General features: G+C 32.4%; 2 protein-coding genes and 1 long non-coding RNA gene across 3 annotated transcripts; 1 reads left to right on the top strand and 2 right to left on the bottom strand.

Moving 5' to 3' along the window:
* LOC141721869 (uncharacterized) lies at positions 1–1,037 on the bottom strand. Its single transcript, XR_012574914.1, has 2 exons — positions 381–1,037; positions 1–236 (listed from the first exon to the last, which is right to left on the bottom strand). It is a non-coding gene; the product is annotated as an uncharacterized LOC141721869 (long non-coding RNA).
* Positions 1,038–7,159: 6,122 nt separating this feature from the next.
* On the bottom strand, positions 7,160–15,092 carry LOC141720299 (sorting nexin 2A-like). The gene is made up of 12 exons (XM_074522643.1): positions 15,066–15,092; positions 12,180–12,702; positions 11,730–11,865; positions 9,948–10,014; positions 9,557–9,817; positions 8,590–8,685; positions 8,211–8,294; positions 8,034–8,105; positions 7,876–7,935; positions 7,736–7,780; positions 7,538–7,630; positions 7,160–7,255 (listed from the first exon to the last, which is right to left on the bottom strand). Exons 1-12 carry the CDS (start codon positions 15,090–15,092, stop codon positions 7,160–7,162), a joined length of 1,560 nt encoding a protein of 519 aa, XP_074378744.1.
* A 1,793-nt stretch (positions 15,093–16,885) lies between these two features.
* LOC141720298 (cell differentiation protein rcd1-like) lies at positions 16,886–23,934 on the top strand. Its single transcript, XM_074522642.1, has 9 exons — positions 16,886–16,994; positions 19,149–19,318; positions 20,023–20,094; positions 21,232–21,289; positions 22,041–22,150; positions 22,461–22,565; positions 23,002–23,192; positions 23,405–23,474; positions 23,827–23,934. The coding sequence occupies exons 1-9, from the start codon at positions 16,886–16,888 to the stop codon at positions 23,932–23,934; spliced, it is 993 nt and encodes a 330-aa protein (XP_074378743.1).
* The last annotated feature ends 1,642 nt before the right edge of the window (positions 23,935–25,576 follow it).

Here is a 25,576-nt window from a genome sequence, read left to right as displayed (position 1 = left end):
TTGGAACGTATCATTTCAACAACCGGAATTCTACATAATATTATCTGCAACTAATACAATACAAATTTAAAAAACAGTGTCAACAAACAAATTTAATGGCTCAAAAAATCCGATAATTACTATTACAATATACTAAAACCTATCTCTATTTTTCAGCCAAGCATTGCATCAAACTTCTTGTGTGCGCTGACGATTCTGGTGAATCTGCATCCTTGACGCTGCTAGTACTCCCGCAGCTACACACATCAGACAAAACAGATCTAATTATAATTACTCATTCACCGCTACTCAAACCACCAAGTTTAATGAAGGAAGAGCTTAACATTCTCAAAGTGAAAATATTAATCTCTTTGAAACCTTATTTCTAACAAGATCATAACCTTACAGACTCATCACAAATCTCTTCAGTGTGGTTAAAGCAAATCATTCATCATAGAGCATCTTCAAATATCAATACTATAACATAATCCTCTCTATTATTAACAAGAAATTATTAAAATTTATATATACTATTGAACTGAAAACAAGATAGAAAAATGTTGAACCTACGAGAAAATGCCAAAAATCCAGAGAGATAAAGAGGAAGATGCAAGTCCATAGGGCCTGTATGTTTGATTTAGCATCTTTATATGATTGTTTAAGCATAATTCCTTCTGTTTATTGTATCGAAACAGAGGAATTTGCACGAGATGCTTTAACTTTTAGATTTGAAATTAAAAAAGAAGAAAATATAAAAACTGAAAACTAAGAAGAGATCTTGTGCGGCTGAGGAAAGGTATGGATGATATTTGTAGAGTTGGTTTAGGGTTTTAAGTGGATGTTTGTTAGAGACTTGGACTAAACTGTGGGTAAAGTGAGCCCAAATCCGTTAAGTGAGCAGACCTCAGTACATCACCATTTTAAAGTATTGGGCTGACTAAATTAAAAATTGAAGAACACTAAATAAAAATTTAATAGAAAATACAGAATACTAAATATAGTTACAGAACGTGTAAAATTTTTACTGGACATGTAATAAAAGATACTAAATATATAAATTTTTGGTGTAGAAAACTAGATAATACAAAAAATAATTGACCATAATACAAAAATAATTATAATCTAGTGTGTAAAAATAATTATGTAGAAAACTAGTAAATAATTTTTTGTTTTCCGAAAAGCACTTGTAAAGAATATATCACACACAAAAATAGTTAAAGAACATTAAAATATATATTTACAGAACACATATTAGCACAAAAAATTTAAAGAACACTCCTTATGAAAATATAAATATTTAAAATAAAAAGAACACGCATAAAAAAATATATAAAAAGTACATGATAAAACTATACATAAGCACTAAAAAAGTTTAGGTGTAAACGTGCCATTAAAGGTGATGAATGTGTGGCCTATCATAATTAGTTACTTAGTTACCGAGTAATATCAGTTACCTATTGAATCTGACCCTACAAAATAATATGTAAATATTTTAACTTCGTTAATCTATATTATATTTAATTATTATTTTTTATAATTTATATTAATAAATTATTAAAATAATAAAATTACAAATGTTATAATCAGTATGTGTATCGCATGGGTTATAGGCTATATATTTATATATATATATATATATATTAGTAATATAACCAAACTTTCAGCTCAAAATAATTTTATTTAATTTGCCATTTTAATAGTCAGACATTAGTTTACCAGCAAAGTTAATTAGTGTTAGTCCTCAATTGGTGTTTCGATTTTTTTAAAATATTTTTCAGGGATCTCACTATGTGGATGTCAATAAATATATATATATTGGTGATATAACCAAAGTTTCAGATCAAAATAATTTTATTTGATTTGCCATTTTAATAGTCAAACATCAGTTTGACTATTACAACTAATTAGTGTTTAGTCATGAATTGGTGTTTCGATTTTTTCAAAAATATTTTTCATAGATCCAGCCATATGGATGTCAATAGATATATATAGTAGTGATATAACCAAAATTTTAGATTAAAATAATTTTATTTGGTTTGCCATTTTAACAATCAAAAACTAGTTTGACTAGTACACCTATCTAGTTTTTAGTCCGAATTGGTGTTTCGATTTTTTAAAAATATTTTCAGGGATCCAACCGTATGGATGTTAGTAAATATATATTAATGATATAACCAAAGTTTCAGATCAAAATAATTTTATTTGGTTTGTCATTTTAACAATCAAGTATCAGTTTTACTAGTACAATTAACTAGTGTTTAGTCATGAATTGGTGTTTCAATTTTTTTCAAAAATATTTGTCATCGATCCAACTGTATGGATGTGAATAGATATATATGTTAGTGATATAAGCAAAATTTCATATCAAAATAATATTATTTGGTTTACCATTTTAACAGTCAAACATGAGTTTGACTAGTACAACTAACTAGTGTTTAGTCATTAATTGGTGTTTCAATTTTTTAAAAAATATTTTTCATCGATCCAGCCGTATGGATGTCAATAGATATATATAGTAGTGATATAACCAAAATTTTAGATCAAAATAATTTGGTTTGGTTTGCAATTATAACAGTCAAACATTAGTTTGACTAGTACACCTAACTAGTTTTTAGTCCCAATAGGTGTTTCGATTTTTACAAATATTTTCAGGGATCCAACCGTATGGATGTCAATATATATATATATATATATATATATATATATATATATATATATATATATATATATATATATATAAGTGATATAACCAAAGTTTCAGATCAAAATAATTTTATTTGGTTTGTCATTTTAACAATCTAATATCAGTTTGACTAGTACAACTAACTAGTGTTTAGTCATGAATTGGTGTTTCGATTTTTTCAAAATTATTTTTCATCAATACAACCATATGGATGTCAATGGATATATATAGTAGTGATATAACCAAAATTTTAGATCAAAATAAATAGTTTGACTAGTACTCTTAACTAGTTTTTAGTCTGAATAGGTGTTTTGATTTTTACAAATATTTTCAGGGATCCAACCGTATAAATATATATATATATATATATATTAGTGATATAACCAAAGTTTCAGATCAAAATAATTTTATTTGGTTTGTCATTTTAACACTCTAATATCAGTTTGACTAATACAACTAACTAGTGTGTAGTCATGAATTGGTGTTTCGATTTTTTCAAAAATATTTTTCATCGATCCAACCGTATGGATGTCAGTGGATATATATATATATATATATATATATATATATATATATAAATATATTAGTGATATAACCAAAATTTAAGATCCAAATAATTTTATTTGGTTTGTCATTTTAACAGTCAAACATTAGTTTGAGTAGTACAACGAGTTTTTAGTCTGAATTGGTGTTTCAATTTTTATTAAAAATTATTTTTGAGGGATCCAACCATATGGATGTCAATAAATAAATAAATATATATATATATATATATTGGTGATATAACCAAAGTTTCGGATCAAAATAATTTTATTTGATTTATCAGTTTAAAAGTCAAGCATTTGTTTGACTAGTACAACTAACTAGCATCAATTTTATTTTTTAAACAAATAAATTTAACTAATTTTTTTTATTTGGATAACTTTTATTCTCTCCCATATTCATAATTTCAAAATAGTTACTAACATTTAAATAAATTTTTTTATTAAAAAATATAATTTTTTAAAAATCATAAATACAACTGAATTCCATTGAAATATAACTTCGAAAAGGGCGGGAAATTTCCCTCACTTTGTTTTTGAAAATTTTAAAAGTGTGGGTAAATTTCCTGCCATTTTTAAATATAAAATTTGACTAAAATCGGTTGAATTTAGGAGTGCCAAATAAATAGTTTTGGGGGAAATTCCCTTCATTTTTTTTTATTGGGGCTAAATTCGACCGAAATTCTTTTTGGTCGAATTTAGGGGCAAAATTCGACCGGTTTAATTTCGACCATTTTAATTTCAACCGTTTTCAGTTAAAACTGATTATAAATACGACTGTTTAAATACGACCATTTAAAATCGACCGAGGCCGGTCGAATTTAGCCCTGTCCAAAGAATTCGACCGCATGCGATCGAATTTAATCCCGATCGAATTTAAATCAGTTGTATTTAACCTTGTTTTCTTGTAGTGGTAACTAGGTAAATATACCCGCCCAGTTCACAGAAACTATTTAAAAAAAAAAATAAAAAATATTATTTACAGCAATTTTGTTGAAAATTAAGATTCCTAAAACTAAAAGAGCCGCTAAAAATAATGTTATAAAAATATAACATATAATTGGAGAGTTGATGAGTGTACCTAAAATTTTAAGGAGTTATACACATTAGAAGTGGTACAATGGTACTTTATATTTTAATTTTATACTTTTTTGTGTCAGATGTTCCAATCTGACATCTTTTTTCCAACTAACATTTCTTTATCCTTTCAAAAAAAATACTACTTATAATAAGATTATGCATACATCATTTTCATATATATGTTTACTCTTTCATTGCTCTAAATATAATTTATCAAGCACGTATAATTTAACCTATCTAAATAAATGTTGAATAAATTTAGTACTTAAATTACAATAGATATTTTGCATCATCCAGGTGTAATAAGAGAAGCTAGAACTCCATATATAATCCATATGTGCACATTTTTAGAATTAATTTTGTTTTGCAAATAGCAGATACCAACATGATTGTAGACAAAGAAAAAATTGATCATACTTTAATATTAAAATAATAAAAAATGACTGGATCTGAGCATGTGTTTTGCTAAAAAAATTATTTAATATATAAAAATTTTATATTGAAATTGAGATGACTAATATTACTTCCCAGTTTTTTTAGCATAAAACAATTAATTTGAAAATTAGTCAGTCATCCATGTAAGTCATCCATGTAATTCAATTATCTAGAATATATTGGAACAACCATGTACGTCAATAACTTGTGAAATTAAAATGTAGTTATAGATGGGGACTTACATCTCCTCTTTAATGCCCATGCTACAATTTTATATATACTATCACATTAAATCTTGAAAGAAACTCATAAACATCATAAAAATATACACCGCATTTCTTTGTCAAAATTATCATCGTCAATGTACACAACCATATCAATCAGCAACTCAAAAACCAATGCACTTAAGGGCTAGATGGATTATTAGATGGATTATTATGAGTACCTACCTGAAAGCAGCATTTCAGACCTAAAAGCTCATACTTTCTGACTTCATCATTTTTTTTAGAAAAGAACTCTACCAACTTGCGATCTCGTTATTTTCCAAAATTCTGGTGTCTCATTATCCTTGAGATGCTCGAATGGATAGCAAACCTGTTTAAATTTCTCTAACCCAAAATGAAAGTCCTGTAATAAATCATAAATAATTAGAATATAGGCGTATTTGTAAGGGGTTAGGGAACATAAGACATTGTCATCTTTGTTGCAACATGTACATAATTTGGGATGTTATGCAGATCCGCTAGAAGAGAAGTGGGTAACACAACTCATTTGTTCTCACTGCTATCCAAATTGAAAATCGAAAGTTGTTTCATAGTGGGAGCTTTTGCAAAGCAACAAATTAATGTCAAAGTAAAAGATAATTAATTATGTAAATCTTGATATTTTAAAGATTTGGTCATAGGGAAATGGTTGCTAACTTGTAAAAACCTATGATTAGAGTGTGAATTTAACCCTACACTTTTATTGCAATTTAATCTCATAAAGTAAACCGGATTAGCAAAAAAGGCTTTGTAAATAAGAGAAAGTCACATGCAATGTACACAAGTTCAAACTCTCCATTAGCAGGTAGAAAAACAAATTCATTAGCATTTTATAGCATTCAAGAATGAAAGTATTGGCCAATTCAAGTACATTCAAACAAAAGTTATACTCATTATGTTAAAAGGTTATTACTCGTATTTCTACCGTACATAAAAGATTTTCACATTATTCTATAACCTATATGTACATACCTAAATTTTAGTCATTAGAGTAATCACTACGCCATAAGTGCACATAGACAACCCCTACTATATAGTTGCATAAGGCCCAAATGGTGTTGCATAAGATAATAGGCAACACCAGAGGGGGGTTGCCAATGTGGAAGTGGTCGTAGACACCTAATGAATATTTTGTGCAAAACTTGAAAGTAATGCATCAGGTGGATTTTGTAACAGTAAATCACCTATTGGAAACAACAGAAAGTGTTGCATTAGACCTGACAGGATAGTACATTTGGTCCTACGTGGGAACTGACACATCAGATGCCATGTCAGCAACAGGGGGTCCCCAGAGTCACATCAGCATGCCACGTCAGCACGCCATGTCAGCTGGGTCTCATCCTGCCACGTCAGCATGTGGGGGCCCGCAATGTCACGTCAGCAGTGGGGCCCTTTTTCAACATCATATGTGGGGGCCCATATTATTTATGCAACACCATTTTGATGCATATGCAACACTATTTTCATTCAATTGCAACAGTATATACCACATTATGCAACACCATTTTTAAATTGCAACAGTATTATAATCAAATGTAATACAGTGAAAAGCAATATGCAACATCATACTATGGAATATGCAACACTAGAAAACATAAAAATTTGGCCATAATTTGTCTGTTTTTACATGATACCTGCCATAAGTGGCATCCAACAAAAACAACCATATCAGGAATTCAACAAGTTTTAAACATACAAAAAATACTAAAATACATACGCCCAATTCTAAATTTAAAACACCAAAAGTACATCAAATCTTTCTTCAAATGAACAAAGATACCAAAGAACTAAGTCACTAAGAAGTTGCGCCTTGAGTGCCTTGAATGACTGTAGTACCGTTTTCCTCTTGATCACTGGAAACCGTGGTACATCTTCGAATAAAAACCTTTTAAAAATAGACCCTAAGGCGATGTTGATGCAAGGAAGCTAAATGGAGCTCTAGCCTAGAAAATAAAAATGAATAGAATAAGAATAACAAGATTTGGGCCTTAAACTTAAGTAATGAAAGCAGTTGGACTTAACAGGTCAATCACTCAATATTATGGTATTGATTTGGGCCTTAAACTTTCCATTATTAATTTACTACTTATTTAACACAACGCAATTAAACCCAACCAATAAAGTCAATAATTTCATTTTTAGAATTTATTACGAGCTATGGGCTGTAAATACATGCATCAAAAAATGTACTTCTGCCTAGGAACAGATTGAGCATTTGCCCCAAAAAGACGCAAAACAGATAGTGTACAAAGCGTAAAAGATTTATGATTTATCTGCCAAGAGAGACTAAAACAAAGAGCTAAATACAACCATAAAAGCAACTGGACTCAAAAGGTAATTTTTTTTGGAGTCAATATAGGCCCCGACATTTCCTTTAACGAAATTACTTGAAACAACTTGCAACTAGACCAAAAAAAATTCATTCTAAATTTATATTTAACAAATCGATAATGTGCTATATAGTCTACATAGACATGCATAAAAAATGTACTTCCAGCCAAGGTTACAGAGAAGCATGTCCCCAAAACGACGAGAAGCAGATGAAGTAAACTTACAATCCAAGGTTGCTTTGAGGATCTGTAGGGCATCCTCTCCTTGATTACTTTTTCCAATCTCAGTGGTGCGAGGGGAACTAAATCAGCAATTTCCTTTAAAGCAGCATGCACACGATAAAGAATTTGCTCTTTTTTTGCAAGACCATGTGGCTACTGTAATAGCCTAAGGAAAGATAAAGGCGGCACAAAATTTCTTACAAGCATATCCAAGCATAGATGGAGGTATTTTCCGCTCACTGCAGCCTACAATGTAGTAAAAGCAAAACTAATCCTTGATAAGAACAAGCAATGATAATCATTATTGTATAGTGAGTAGCATTACATATCAAAGCAACAACCAACTCAACCAATACATCCATCACATCTGGACCATAGTTCCACAAGCTCATGCCACTTATCTGAAGGTAACAAACTTTCTTTAACAACCAAAAAACTAAAATCCGAAAAAAATAATGGAAAAAGAAATGAGCAAAAATATTAATGCACTATTACTTACAGAAGAAAGAAGCATTTTGTGGTGATCAGAATCTATGTAAGAAACTGCTCCAGACAGGGCTTTCAAACTTGTCTTTTAAATTATAAAACAACATTAGGTAAGCCTTTACAGAAGTAATAAGAGGACATAAAGTTTACACATTTTAGTGCATATACTTTACAAAAACACTCAACCTACCACAAGCATGGCCACTTCATCTGGTGCTAGGCGTTCAGTATGGTGCGGATTCCCGACCAACTCGTGATAACTGTCAGGTTGACCCTGAAAACTTATAAATCACTATTAATCAACCATAAGATTGATCTTCAAACTGAGAATCAATGTCAAATGATTATAATTTATAACATATAAAAATCTATTATCTACTTAAATGTTTGAAACTGCAAACAAGCCTGTATGATGATTTTCTCTCCATAGTTCTGCTTAACAGTAGACATAAACTCCGCCAGAAGCTCGGCAAATTCCTTGATGCAGGTGAATGCATACAAAATTAGTTTTTAGTTGTAGACCGCAAGTAATTATATCTATGAATTACAGAAAGGAAGATAAAAAGTACCTGCCTAGTTGCCCTCTTTTGTTTGAGCCCAATAATTAACTCATCATCCAGCAACTTTTGGTTATTTGTGCCGACGTCGATGGTAATAGGTAAGCACTGCAAATACAACACAAATATACAGTTTAGAATAAAAATTAACAATAATGTCATGGTATAGATAGGAAGCTTCATGTAACCCAGGTTGCCTTGTTATCTAATTAAATAGAACCATGGAAAGTGGTTAAGGGACAGCACGGATATACTCTACGTTCCCATGTCGCTAGCAGTAACATCCATAACATACCACCACAGTCTGGTAGCCACAAGCAAATAAAAGACCCTAGAACTTATATTCAGTGTTTCTAAATAATGATTACTGGGATTGATTTTGGTGACCCCATTGCTCATGACCGACTTCGCTTCTATTATATACTCAGTGTTGCACATTTATGCTCCTTCTGTGTTAATTACTTTGTATATTTTTGCTAAATACTTCATCCTATTATGTTTTCTTGCTTGCTTCTAAAAATCTGAGGTGCTTAACTCTTCGTTGCTTATTATGCTACATACTAAGCAATAAGTCTGAGTGACTATGTACTGCTACCTATATTTTATTTGGTAAAAAATTAAGTCCTCATTTATAAGAATATCAAGATCCAATTCAACAGAATGAATAATTATTCTATGTTTAATTTGTCAGCATAACTCAAGCAAGGGCAAAGCTTATGCACATTTACTTTATAAAGCAATTGAAGAAATGGTTCTAATATCCACTTAAGGACACACACAATTAACTATTTTTCTTAGTGCAAGACCCTCCTATTGTATTCAGTTTTTTATAATGATTGTTATTGGACGAAGAAAAAACTACTTAAAGAATATATTATCTCCAGCTCAAAAACTAGTTAAAGAATTTATGGATAACTGGTGTCACTAAAATTTCTGAAGTGTTCGGGTAATACATGCACTAGAAGGAAGAACATGTTACCTTGATCCGTTCATATTCTCTGACTGCACAGGTTTTAGCTTCCTCTGTTACTCTTACAGTTTCTTTCAACTCATCTATTTTGCGAATTCTAGACCTGTCACCACAAAAAATCTTTGATGAAGCAGCTTCAAGATTTTCAATCCTTACATTCAAGGAGGCCAGTTCGGATAAAAGAGTTTGCACCGTCAACAAAGCATTCGCGCGGTCAGAAAATGCATTGTTAATTGCCAACATCACCCCAAGATAGTCATGAAGCTTATCCTGCAGTATAAGAATTGAGCATCTGTAAATATCTAGCACTTCGGGTGGAACAAGATGCTTGAAAAGATAAAGGATCATGATTAAAGTTAGCAATTCAAGTCTGGGAAAGTACAACAATCCAGTAACTTACCAGATGCTTGACAGTTTGTGCATTCAACTCCCGATAGAGTCTGCTAGTATTGACAGCAGCAGTAGCTGAAAGTGATATGTCCTAAGTCCAATCATGTATGAGGATTTAGGAATAACTTTTATGTAATCTGTTTTGATTTCATTGATATTAATAAAAGGCTTATTTTGTTTTTATTGCGGGCTTTATCTATTTAAATATTTAAATAAGATATACCACAGTTTAGAGTAAAGCTTTTTATGGATTGTGATGAGATCATAATAATGACACCTAAAAGATGATAACTCTAAACTTAAATAGTTCCTGGTCGTAGAATTATAACTGGTAATTAATAATCCGCAAAGATGCGATACATACTATGCTTGCTTCATTATGAAGGATGTCTGTTCTCATAGCTAGTATGTAGGTGCTTATTATAGAATAAGTTCACTGAACATGACTCACACAGCTGAACAACTAATTGAGTTCACTCACGTGTCAGCAGTTGTTCACATAGTGATAGTTGTACAAGTATCCTTAGACTTGAGGTCATCATAGTCATCTTGTGTACAGTGAACTATGCTTTGGTTTAGTTCTTAGTCTCAAGGGACAATTGTAAGGGTTCTACTGGGTATAGAAATTTGTACACGAGGATAGGGTATGATCAATAAAGGATCTACCCTTCCAGTGTAGGAAGAGAATGTTCAATGCTGATCCACTTATGTTAATCCAGGAATCTCTAGCCAGAGTGAATGAAATTAGAAAGGAGTTTCTAATTTACATTAAATAGAACTAAGCATAGTGAATGGGAAAGCAAGTGATTAAATAAGATAGGCTTGACACAAGTTTTATGCCTTGTATTTAATCGTGATATTGCAGCGTCGAAGGAATTAATTGTACGGTAACTACTCTCTGAATAGGTTCTTGGTATTCTAAGCAGTGAATTCGTATTATCCGGATAGTCGCGATATGCTGAGAAGTATCCCTCACGATGTAGAATAAATATGATTAATTTATTAATCATATTTAATGAATTAGAGAATCTATATAAATAATGATAAAATAATTTTATTATTATTTATTTCTACTACCGCTTAATATTGAACCTATAGGGTCACACCATAAAAGATAATGATTTAATGGTGGAGGAATTAATTAATAATGGCTGATAATTATTTATTTATGAAATAAATAATTAATTGGCAAATTTAGTAATTGATTAAATGAGATTTAATTGATTCTAAATTAGTTAAGAAAAGATTCTTAATATTATTAATTAAGAAAAGATTCTTAATATTATTAATTAAGAATTTAATTTTTAGAAATTAAATCAAGTGAGAGAATTATTTCTAAAGAATTTAGAAAAAGGACTAATAATTAAAAGGTGTTTTAATTATTACTGAGAATAATAAAAGGTTAATAATAATAATATTTTATGGAAAAAAATTTAGCTGAAAATTTTGCCTATAAATATACTATTATAAACCCTATTTTTGCCTTAACCAAAAAGATTGACAAAACCCTAATTATCTCCATCTCCTCCTCCTTCATTACATCGTTTTCTTGATGGATACCGGTGGAGTGCTTCACACTTGAGGAGCATCTGCTAAGGATCTCCGTTCATCGTTCTTGGATCGCTATTAAAGACCTCCATCTTTCCATTAACGTAAAGCTTTTTAAGGTAAACATACTGAACTACGAATTAAATATTATTTTTTCGCATGGATCCTGCGGAGGGTTTCGGTTCTTTTTAAAAGTAAATTTACGTTTTCGCTGCGTTTATGTGCTAAAAACCCTTCAGTAGCCACATTTTTCATGTCTGCAGATCTCACCCTTTGAGAGTTGATCATTGCCTCATCCGCCTCAAACTTCGTTAGCTTGACAAAAGCCAACCCCAGTTGCCCCATCGTCTTCCCAATTTCTTGCTGAGCTTTAATTTCATGTCAATAGCATACGTCCCATTTCATTATACATATTATTAGTACCTAAATCAACTACATTACAGTAATAAATATTACAAATTTACATATAACACCGAGGCAAATATCGATATTTCCTTTATTGTATGGAGCTAGGAAATTGATTAACATACATTTAAGCTTAATCAAGTCTGAGATGTCGCAACTCAAAATGGTCTCGCTAGATCAGCATTATCAGACAAATATCAATACATATTTGAATCGAGAAACATTACTAATTATATAAACCGACAAACATAGCACCCAAAATTTATAATTTACATCAAAAGAGTTCAATAGACCTGCTGAGAAGCAATACCAATCTGATTCTCGAAATCCTGCAACTTACCCTTCCTCTTGAAAAATTCCTTATCTTCCTCCACAACCGGTGGCTTAACCGCACCCCAATCATTCGTAACCGACTGCTTCAACTCCTTAAAAATCCTCAACAAATCCCTCCCTCCTTTCGCAGGCAACGCAACCTCATTCACATCCAATGCACTCCCTTGCAAACTCTCCCTCCCAAACAACTGCCAAGGCAACTTCACCGCCCCATCCAACATTCTCGACGCCACATCCATGGTCCTCACCAACGGCAACTTCCCATTCGACACGTCTTGCTCCTTCTGAGGATCCGAAACCGTGATTCGCACATACTTCGCTCCGGAATGTGAAGTCGAAGTTGCGAACAAATCATGACCGTTGACTCCACTTCCTCCGTTGCTATCTTCTCCATCGAACGATCGAAATATTGCTTCAGCATACGAAGGCGGTTCGAGAAACGTGTTGTACGGATTAGGTTGTTGATTTCTCGATTGTTTCTACACATCTCGGATCGAGATGTGTAGGAGAATATAATAAGAAGGTGAGCGGAGGAGAGGATGGTGGAGGTGAGAAGGGGTCTGAAGATCTGAGTGAAGAGAGGGGTTGAAAGACGAGGCGGCCACTGCTAATGATTTATGTTTGTTAGGGTTTTATATAAAAATGATAAATTTTTAGGGCTTGTCTGTTAACGGGCTGGGCCTTGACTTAATTAAGTCTTTACAATCATAATTTCTTAATTATTTTGATAAATATCTTGTTGCTTTTCTGTAAATTATTTTAATATTATTTTAATTTTCGAGTTTCAGCTCAGATTTAGAGAGAAAGAGTGAATTTTTGTTAAGGGGAAATAACCGCCCAATTTTTTGGCCTGGGAAAGTGTGCAGATCTGTGTCTCAACATCATTTAATTATTTTTTTAGTTTTTTATTAAATATTTACAATTTTAAATATTATAAGAAAATTGTATAACTAATGTAAAATATATGTCAAAATAACATGACAATGATAAAATTAATCGGAACAATTATTTGTATAATTGAATTGTCGAACAAGAATTTAAAAAAAAATAGAAATCATTCGGGACAAGAATTTACATGGAACCCGTGTTGACCGTAATTTGACTATTATAAAAACACATAATACAAAATCTAATTTTTTTAAAAAAAATTACACAACTTAAAAATTAGTAGGTAATATCATCCGTATGGTTGGATCGTTGAACAAGAATTTTTAAAAAATAGAATCACCACTCGGGACAACACTTGGTTATAGGAACTCGTGTTGACCGTAATTTGACTATTATAAAAACACACGCTATAAAATCTAAATTTTAAAAAAAAAATTACACATTTTTAAAATAAGTAGGTATCATCATCCATACGGTTGGATCATTGAACAAGTATTTTAAAGAAATAGAATAATCACTCGGGACAATACTAGGTAACAGCAACCCGTGTTGACCGTAATTTGACTATTAAAAAAGCACGTGATATAAAATCTAAATTTTTTTAAAAAAAAAAAATTTAACATCTCTAAAATTAGAAGGTAACATCATCTATACGGTTGGATCATTGAACAAGAATTTCAAGAAAATAGAATCACCACTCGGGACAAGTCTTGGTTATAGGAACCCGTGTTGACCGTAATTTGACTATTATAAAAAAATACGATATAAAATTTAATTTTTTTAAAAAATATTTAGACATTTTTAAAATTAGTAGGTATCATCATCCGTACGGTTGGATCGTTGAACAAAAATTTTAAAAAAATAGAATCACCACCCGGAACAAGACTACGTAATGTGAACCCGTGTGCACCGGGGTTTGACTATTAAAAAAGCATGTGATATAAAATTTATTTTTTTTAAAAAAAAATTACACATCTCTAAAACTAGTAAGAAACAAAATTTGTACGGTTGGATCAATTAAAAATATTTTAAAAAAAATTATAACATAAATATAACAAATAAATTTTAAGAATAGTACAATAACTAACGCAACACTAAATAACCTACTGCAACACCATAAAGCAAATACAACGCCTGAAGTGCCACATCAGCAAGTGGGCCCCACTGTGTGCCACGTCAGCATGCCACGTCAGCATTTTGGGCCCCCATGTGGGTCCCACTAATCCCATGTCAGCATTCCACATTACCAATGGGCCCCATATGTGGGGCCCAAAATGCTGACGTGGCATGACACGTTAACATGCCACGTTAGCACCCGTGGGTCCCCAGCACGCCACCTCAGATTTATTTTCCACGTTAGCATTTATTAAATAAAAAAAATATCTAATGCAACGCTATGACCTCTACTGTTGCATGCTGCACAACACTAACAGTTATTAGCAATGGTAGCTTCAATGTAATGAAACGCTTTCACCACTATGTTGCAATAAACTGAAAATTTTGTAGATAATGCAACGCTTTTTCTGCAACGCTGGATAAAAATCGTTGCCTATGTGCACTTATGGCGTAGTGAATGTTCATGACCGATAAGATGATGATGCCTAAAACTTTTTTACGTATGGGAGGATTAGCTAAGAATGCGATCGTTATCCAACCTGAAGCTTGATAAATAGACCCTACTTTAATAATCACTTTGTACTTTACATATTTTGTAACTCTGATCCAAGATATAAATCAATCACCTGGTTCCTAGCGTGCAAAAGACTCAGAAAAGCTCATCTTAGTTAAAATTATGTACATGCCTTCAAGAGAACATATTGTAAAGGCTAAAATCTAAATTCCATGAAAAGAGAAGATGAAAGGAGAAAAAATACGACAAATATAAAAGTAATAGGAAGAAATAAAGGGAGAAAATCATTAATCCTTGAGATGGATGGCATGAGAGATATTTCACCTCCACTTGAAACTCAAAAAAGCTCATCGTTCATTAATGTTGTAGATCCATGAGAGCACACCTTACACAAGAGATAACAATCCAAAAAAATTAAAGATTATGATACGATTATTGGTGGAATAATATCAAAAATTGCACATGAACTACAACTTTAAGTCTCTCGTTCATTAATGTTTATAACGGGTTTTCAAAAAGTAAAAAAGGCACTGAAGTGGAATATCGATGACAGATCCTTCCCCGTTATGCAAGCACTTTAAATACCTGTTAATAAACCAGGTAAAATTGAATTCCTGAAGAAAAAATAGTTACTGAAACTTCAAGAACTAATATGGCCAAATAATAAAATTATCAACATTGTTCTAGAACACAATTAAGGGATGTCAATGAGGCTGAAAAGAAATAGCTATTTCAGCAAGATTATCAAGCTGTCTTAGACTCTGTTTCTTTTAAAGCTGAGACATTTACTCACCATGTGGCTTCTGAGAGAATTCTCAACTTGGTGCACACAACTGCTTCTATGCAAAGGGCCAAGGATGCAATCACTACCATGCCCTTCACAGCTGGTGATGAATTTGACTATCTAGCTGGTGGTTCTGAGGAGTTTGGGGATGAAGATGATGATGAAGAAGATTTCATGCACACAGGAGGAGAAGCAGGCCATAGCTCAACTACAAACACTCCATCTTGGATGTTTAGCAAAGACTGTGATGAGCACCATTTCAAATCAACTCTCTTTCACATCATTCAACAAACTCAGACAGCTCTTCAAGCCACTACAAATTCCAACACCAAGAGACTTTTTCATTTACTTTATTTTCTTCTATTTTCGTTAGTAATTTACTGAAATGTCCCTACTTCCGTTAAAGTTAACGGTTATCTTGGATGGAAAGTCATTAACGGGGTGCAAATAGAAGAGAAATTAATTTTATGGGGTGCAAGTTGACAGAGAAAATAATGTAGACCGAAATCGCAAAAATAAAAATAAAAGTGGATTACGAACTGCCAATTACTAAAATAAAAAGAACTTATTATTGAATAACACACAAGTCAAAGATTTGTTAGATGATTTGTTGCCATTTCTTTCTGATTCTACTAAGAATACTATGCAAAATCTCACCAATCACCACAGATTCTACAGTAGTTTCTACTCCAAACTCTGTCATTTCCACTATCTCGATGAATATTGTTCATCCGTTGACCAGTGATGGTATCTCGACGGATGTGCTTAACAGCAATTATCCATTGACACTTTCAACTACTACTTCGACGGATGTTTCTCATCCGTTGACAATCACTGCACAAATTGAAATCTCAACTGTTGTCACAAGTGCAGATGATTTAGTAGTTGTACAATCACTCTTAGGATTGAGGAAAGGGAGTGAACATAGTGAGAGGCTGAATTGCTCTCAGGCAAAAGGAGAGGAAAAGAGTGAAAATATGCAAGGTATTTCTTCTAGTTGGCAAAAGTGAGTGAGTGGAGTCCCACCTTAGTAGGTGAAGGTGAAGGTGTGAGGGTGGGAAGCCAAGGGGAGCCCTTGATGTAAGAAAAGAGAGATTATGATAGAAAAGCAGGTACAGAAGAATGGGAAGATCCCATTGTTAGTGAGTTAAGGGATGTCAATGAGGCTGAAAAGAAATAGCTATTTCAGCAAGATTATCAAGCTGTCTTAGACTCTGTTTCTTATAAAGCTGAGGCATTTACTCATCATGTTCCAGCTTATCAAGTTCTAGTTGAACAGGACAATGTGGCTTCTGAGAGAATTCTCAACTTCGTGCACACAACTGCTTCTATGCAAAGGGCCAATGATGCAATCACTACCATGTCCTTCACAGCTGGTGATGAATTTGACTATCCAGCTGGTGGTTCGGAGGAGTTTGGGGATGAAGATGATGATGAAGAAGATTTCATGCACACAGGGGGAGAAGCAGGCCATAGCTCAAGTACAAACACTCCATCTTGGATGTTTAGCAAAGATTGTGATGAGCACCATTTCAAATCAACTCTCTTTCACATCATTCAACAAACTCAGACAGCTCTTCAAGCCACTACAAATTCCAACACCAAGAGACTTTTTCATTTACTTTATTTTCTTCTATTTTTGTTAGTAATTTATTGAAATGTCCCTACTTCCGTTAAAGTTAACGGTTATCTTGGATGGAAAGTCATTAACGGGGTGCAAATAGAAGAGAAATAAATTTTATGGGGTGCAAGTTGGCAGAGAAAATAATGTAGACTGAAATCGCAAAAATAAAAATAAAAGTGGATTACGAACTCCCAATTACTAAAATAAAAAGAACTTATTATTGAATAACACACAAGTCAAAGATTTTTAAAATTGAAATCCAAATTAAATATGTCGATCCATTTATATCAATATATTTGACTTTAACAGCTTGCTTTAAAATATTATAATCCATGATTTTAAAATGAATTGGTAGCGGTTAAAATTTTCTTGAGACTGGGCTGTTGAGTTCTCGTTAATTTTAGGCCTTGTGACCACATGGGTTTTCTAGTCTGGGTTTAACCATCTATCACTAGATCCTATATTAGCAAACAAATTAAAAAAAGTGCATTTCAAAAGCAAAAAAAATTGAAAAATAACATTGACGAGTACCCCCGTCCTACCCAATTATTTACATCGGGTTTGAGTACGAAGGTTAAAAAAATTATAAATTAATGATAAAAAGTAATATTCTAAAATTCTCGATTAGACCCATCAATCCACCATTATTCCTATACAAAGTACTACACTAATTGATTTTTGAAATATTTGAATAGAATCCTCACATAATGTGTTGGATTCATCAAATTTTGATTGGAAACTCTGGTTCGAATCTGCGAATTTATTAAACATGTTAGTATAGTTCAAAATTTATATCTGTTAAACCTAAATTTTTTACAGTTGTTTCCAAAATTATTGTAACTATTGATAGCTGAAAATAAATTTATCTTTTACATAAATTTAAGGCAAAATAATAGATTCCATTTATGTCATGAAATACAATCAAAATGTCATTGAAATCTCACTTTTATGTATTTTGAAAAATTAATGTAAATATTATCATTAACGACTTTACTTCCATAGGTGATTAAGAACATTATAATTTATTAATTACTTTGTTTGAATAAATAATAATTACTACAATTTTCAAATTTTTTCCATATATTAGTATTACTTGGAGATCTTGAATTAGAAATTCTCATTAAAATCTGCAAATTTTTAAAACAACATATCATTTAGGTTTCAAATTTTAAAAAAACTTCATTTTTTAAATATTTATACCATGCATAAACTTTATAGCCGTTTCTAAAGTTATTAATTGATTGTTACAAGTTGGTTGGAATAAATTTGATTTTAACGTTAAATTAACTGCAAAATACTGGAGTTTATTTAAGTCACGAATACGATCAAATATCATTACGTATCTTGAAATATATGTCTGTTGAAATTATATTATTACCATCATGTACGATTTAACTTATATAAGTTATTTAAAAAATCATATTTTCCAATTATTGTTTATTAATTACCCTGCTGGTACAAACAACAATTGGTATAAATTTATACATGTATAAGATTGCTCCTAGATTTTAAAATTTTTGTGCAACCTTATTTATATAGCATAACAATTTTCTTTTCCCAAACTACCCCAAATTATTTGATGCAAAACATAAAAATCTTACAAATATTTAATCACAAATTTACAGGTAAAAGGTAAGGATGAGGTATGTAAAGTGTGGGTTTAGGCCCAATACCATGAACCGCTAACGTCCCCTAGAAATTGTTTTTCCTGTGACCACGTGTAATAAAACAATTGGTCAGTTTCCAAATAACTGCAAAAAGGATACGTCCAGCACCCAATCCTAGGTACACAGCAGTGACTCTAGCAAAATGAAAAATCTTATAAATACCGGAAAAAATATTCATTCCTACAGCCTCCAATATATTGCCGCATCTTTAGTTCAGTGTTCTTTTCCTACACAACATAACAGCAGCAGCCATCTTGTTCAGTTCATATCTAGGGTTTTTGTCTGAAACAATGTTGAATCTCCCTGACTCTCTTATCCTGATCCGATACAAGGTGACAACAGTGTTATGTCGAATGGTGGTGCACCTGCTAACAACAATGGTCCCTGTGATGGTGCTAGCAAAGCTATTGATTGGCCTTCTGCTAGTGTAGAGGACTTGGTTGTGTTGCTTCGAGAACCTGAGCATCGCGAAAAGGCCATTTCATCTCTTACTCAGATTAAGGTCCATCATTTTTCTTCATTTATGAAGATTTTTGTTTGTTTTATGTACATTTTTGTTTGTTTGTGTATGTTGTTAGGTGGAAATAAATTGATCTGTAATTGTAAATTCATAAATGATGTTTTTAATACATGATTGGATGCATTTTTTGTGTTTAAGCTTGTTTAAGAAATGATTGATGATTAATTATGATTAGAGTTATCTTTTATGCATTCATATGTTGAAATACAAGTAAAATTGTGGCCTTGTCATGATTTTATGATGTCTATGCTGGTCATTTCATTTTCATAAAGTCTCGTTTAATCGACCAGGGATTATGTAAACCAGATATACTCATTCGTTTGACTTCATTCTTTATGTGGTTCATACACAAACATAGATCGATATTTATTTGTAATCAGTCTGATTTATGAAAGTATGTCTTCAGTCGGAATGTGCAAATATATATCATTGTATGCACTAAATATCACTTTTACGTGGATTCTTTCGATATTTTGTAGTTTTACATTTTATTTAGAACAATAAGTATGTGCAGAGAAATGATGATCTTGACTCACCTAAATGCCTGTATAGTATCATTTAAGTTTGCTTGTTAGAAGTTTAAAGTGCACTCCAGCCTGCAGAGTCAAATTATTTACACTCTATGTTCTAATGTCTATTGGGTGATATAGTATATTTCATTTCTAACATGTGATTTATCAATACAGAAACATGGAAGAATTCAAGATTTGGCCCTCCACATTTGGCGGTCAATCAGTACCGTTTTCTTACTCCTATCGGTATGCACAATGACTTGGGTCTACCAAATGCTTTGCATTGATCAAACTAAATGTATTTGTTTTAATAGCTTGCTTAAGTTTATATCATGTCGTCAATTCTTTTTATTAACTTCTAATTTTGGTTAACATTAATAATAAAAGTTCCCTGTTTTGATTTGAGTTTCTTCCTCAGATCTTAATACTGAAGTGGACTACTAAACCAAAATGGCAGTATCTAGGTTACATTGTTATATTTGATCTTCTCAAGTCCGGAGTCCCCCAGTTATATAGTATTTAATCAATATTTGGTGATTAATGATCCTTATTCTTTCTTGTCTTTTGAAATGATTATACTTGTTTGTGAATCCCTTGATCCTTGTGTCGGATACTATGACATGCACATGCCCTCATCGGAGAGGGGATTGATCCTGAATCCTAATTTTGATTCTTTCCCCACAATTTGTAATCAAAATTTCTGTTAACCGTCTACTTTCCTAAAATTAAGTATCAGTTTTTGTTAGTAAATACAAACGTATTATGCTAGTGTTCATTTTTGCATAAATTAAAATATTTTACCTGTATTTTGTGTTTTAGATCAATAAATTATGCATTTGATTAAATTTGCTTATAGTTTGTGGTTTTTTTAAGAAGATTGAATATATGTAACATGAAATCTAGAGAAAATCTATATTTCTATATGTCGTGTCCCCCACACCCGAATTTCCATATTATTATATTTATTTATTAGATTTTTGTCCACGTACCCCAGCACTTCTGCACCCGTATCCTTGTTTGTCAGTTGCCGAAGAAATCTTTCATTGAACTAATGAGAAGATTTGCGGAGATCTCAAATACTTTGGAAATTTGAAATTTTGAAACCCAAAAATCTGGAAAATAGGCATTGTAAGGAAGTTCTGCAACTTTTATGTCACACGTCTTAGAGAAGTCCTACCCTTAAGATCAAGTTGCATCACATCTGAATCAGAACTTGATACAATTTATGAAATCCGCACATGATGGTCATTGGAATCATTTAAATGATTTACTACTTTGTTTGACAAGCTCAGCTTTGTGGTTTATATTGGCTATTCTATCTATTCAAATGAGAATGTTGTGTTTTACAGTTGGTGATTAATGGAATTATCTTCTTTATTGCAGGAAGTATTATCTATATACAAGTCATTAACACCTGAGAAACTTAATATGAAAGATTCAAGTAAAGTTTGTGATGTACTTGTTTTGTTTGAGGTCATTTCCGCTCCTTTAATTTCCTTTTCTAGTGGTATTAACTTTGTAATGTATTTGCTTTATATGTTCGATTTCCTAATTTTCAAACCTTTTTCTTATCAAATTTATTTTTACTTATCAAATTTATTATCTATATACATCAAATTTATTTTTACTTATGCAGGAGCCATAGCTGGTACTCTATGTACTTAAAAATTATGTATGCAACTCTAATATCAAAGTGTATTTTCTATTGAATGCAGTTCCTTAATGGTATTTTTATGCACTTTCTGAAAGCTATGTGACTTGTTTCTGTTAATGTATTCAGTATTTATATTAGTCTTCTTCAACATAGTTGGATGTATCCAGAGTTATAGCTTCTTCTCACCAAATGATATAAGCTAATTTTATTCTATAACTTTTGCTGATTTCTTGATGTCTGATATTGCTACTTAAAGACCACACAAGATATTGTCGAACTTGACGTGTTTTGATATATAAATGCATTCACTTTTTATTTCAAGCTGGTATCATTTGTTTATGTGAACACCAAAGAAACAGGACACTGAGGTGAAATCAAGGATTCAGTTGAAGTTACAAGTTTGTTACATATATTCTGGGATGAGGATTTTGCATAACTTATTCAAATATTGTTATTAACTGATTTTAATAGGATAATTAAGGAGCTAGATAAGGTTAATCGTAGACAGACTTGTATTAACTTACTTCTGTCCTTGCAGTTCAGATACATTGTTACTTGTACCCTTTCTTGGAGACTGAAGAAACGAGCAAGCCATTCCAGTACCTAAGGCTAATGAGCTTGGGGGTCATTGGTGGTCTTCTGAAGGAGGTACAATTCCACTCTAAATCAATACATGATACCTTCAATTTTTTATACTTTTAGCCATTTGAATTATTAAAACAGCTAAGCACCAGTAACCTTGCATGGAAGTATTTTCTCATTGCTAGTTGCTACCCGCCCTTTCAAGTTTCAGCTCTGAATTGAATGCAATGTTGAGATGAATTAGCTTAATCAGAACAATAGTTGAAGAAAATGTCCATTATTTCTTACCAGATTGCATATCAATTTGCTTTAATATGATCTGATATGCCTATAAGGTTCTACTCCAAATATCATCCGAATCTTCTCTACTATGCAGGTAGGCGACCCTTCGACAAAGGTTGCTGTTCACTGTTTGCTTGAATCAGGACTCTTCCCTTTGTGTCTAAAATCCATAGAATATGGAAACGAACTTTCACAATCAGTAAGTGTCCATTAAAATTTGAACTCAACATTCTTTTGCTTCCAAGCATTTTTTACTGCAATATATCACCTTACATGTAAGACAGTACAGAGTATGTAATTTGGTTACTAAAAATTTCAAATTAATCTCCCTTTCTAGTGTTTCTGCTAGGTGTTTATTGAAAAAGGGATTTTTAGTTAATACTCCATGTTTCGTATTAATACATATCAAGTCGACTTGATGAACATCTAATATTTTCGTGTTGATGAACATTATTACCCAGCCATATATAAATCATAAGGTTTATATTGCATGGCATAGACTTGATCGTCCTAGTAAGAACCTGAACAAATAATTCTGAAACAATTCCGGTACACCATCAAAATATAAATAGATCGACACCCATAGTTAATTGGCTCTTTAAACTCACTCTGAACACTTGTATATGGCTATACAGACTGCATCTTGGATAATGTCAAGAATAATGATGCAAGAGCAGGGACTACAGTATTGCTGTGAGCCTGCAAACCGGTTGTGTGCAATCATGAAGGTTTTTAATGACGTAATTGAAAAGATGCAGGATGAACCGTCTTCTTTAGTTTTGAAGAATATTATTCAATGTTATGTCATACTGTCCAATGATCCAAGGTTAGCCAGCAACCTTTGTAAGCATATCTTCCAAGCTGTTGTGTGTTTCTATTGTTATATCGTTCCTATAGTTATTGTCTTATTGATTTAGAACTTGTGTAAAAAATGTCTCTGACCAAGCACCGGATAGCTTGAGAGTGGTTTTATGTCCCTTGGGGTGGTCTGGTTGTTGTACTTAACAAACATAATTTGATGTGATTCGAATGCAACAGGGGTTGTCTCCTCCTGAGAAGCTTCATTCCGCCAATACTGACGACTGCCCCATATATTGAAGCCCTTCGTGTAAGTCCATCCAGATGATCTCCTATATACATGTAAAAATGTGGACTCTATTCTGGCACAAAACAGCAAATTTTACTACCAAAATCCAAGTTTAGAAAAAAAAATTCTCTATTACGCATAAATACTGGAGGCACACAGTATTTGCAATTGTGTATGCCTCAGAAACTTCTATGGGCATCCCTAGTTGCACAACAAAACCGACATCAGTACTTCTAGATACACTACTCCTCGTTTTGAATATGACATAATTTTCTACATGAGTTTTTGTCCCGAGGAAAGTGTCACAAGTACACACACTAATGTATCTTAAATGTTCTTATCTAATATCTAATTTTCTATACATATTATGCAGGCACGCCCTGTAACCTTAAAAAATTTGCAAAATTTGTTTCAAAAGCTATCGATGGGATGGGGGCCAAATGCAGAAGCCGTTGCACGTTCCTCACATCTTGATCGCTAATATAGTTGATATTTGCTAGCTCTTTCCTTTCGTTATACAAGGGAAATTAGGAATTCCCTCATAGATCTCATAAACCTTTTAATTTAGCTATCATGTTAACAATATTTTTTGTAGAACAATTATATCTCCAAGTTGCAAAATAATACATGATAAACAATCATAAAATGCCCCTATCCAGCTGATTCATGTGGTTAGCTGATGATATTTTGGTGTTTATTTTTCTCCTTTTACGCATTTTTTTTATTTGCTTTAGTCATCTTCTTGAATTACAGGCATGAACTCATTGAGTGTCACTATTGATCAACGCTCTCTCTGAACTCTGAAGATTGAGATCATGAAAAAATATTGTTATGTTCAAAGATTAAAAAGAATAGATATAGTACATAAAATATTATTACCATTAATAAATTTCTTTATGATTTATAAACAATATGTTGAGATTTTTCTAAACTAAAACCATCTATTAAGGACTTGAGGTGTCAAGAAATAAAAATTCGTTTATTTGCATCAAGCTTTCAGTCTCAAGCATGTAAATAGCAGTTACATTTGAGATATCAAGACCTGTGCATCTTTTTCTACAAAAAGTAAATAACAGACACACACTTGATTTACTGAAATGGACTGAAATAAAACTACTTGAATTAGAAGTGCATACAGATTACATATAATCAAAAATTAACAGCTATCCAAGACTCCTACAAACTAGGAACTACACTGCTACTTTTCCTCCACTAGACTCCAACAACTCGCCACCTCCTGATGACTTATTCTTCTGAGCGATATACACGCTGCTTATTCATTACATGAAGTGGACTTGGACTACGTTTAGATTACTAAGCCCAGCAAAGCCCAACATACTCTCCCTTAATCTAAACGTATTCATGGACGATCAGTAAAGCCCAGCTCCTGCTGTATCTTTGACACCGAGTAACTTCCTCATTTTCTCAAACTTCCCCACTGATAACGCCTTTGAGAGAATGTCTGCACGTTGCTCATCAGTTTTAACATGCTTAACGATTATCAATCCTTGCTCCACGCATTCTCTTATAAAGTGGTATCGAATATCTATGTGTTTGCTCCTTCCATGGAACACTGGGTTTTTCGCCAAGTCGATAGCTGATCTGTTGTCAATGTACAAAGTCACAGGACCAATCTTCACATTACAAATTTGATTGAGAACCCTCTGCAACCATATTCCCTGGCATGCTGCAGCCGTGCAGCCATAAATTCTGTCTCACAAGAGGATAGGGTGACACATCGTTGCTTCTGAGAGATCCATGTGATAAGACTTTCATCTAAATAAAACGTCACTCCACCTGTACTTTTCCGGTCATCAACATTCTCGGCTAGATCACTGTCGGAGAATCCTGATAACAGATAATTACCCTGGCCTTGAGTATATGTTAAACCAAAATTTAAAGTTCCCTTCACATATCGCAAGATCCTCTTTTTGCATTAAGATGTGTCACTGTTGGACGTTCCATGAACCTGCTAATCACGCCAACTGAATAAGCCAAATCAGGACGAGTGTGCACTAAATAACGTAGACCCCCAACAATAGACTTGAATTCTGTTGGGTTTACTGGTTCGCCATGTTCATCTTTAGTCAGCTGTAGCTTGAATTCCATCGGCTACTTCACTG

This window comes from Apium graveolens, chromosome 4 (assembly GCF_009905375.1).
Source record: "Apium graveolens cultivar Ventura chromosome 4, ASM990537v1, whole genome shotgun sequence".
In the NCBI taxonomy this organism is placed as follows: domain Eukaryota; kingdom Viridiplantae; phylum Streptophyta; class Magnoliopsida; order Apiales; family Apiaceae; genus Apium; species Apium graveolens.
This window is presented reverse-complemented; position numbering and strand designations above follow the sequence as displayed.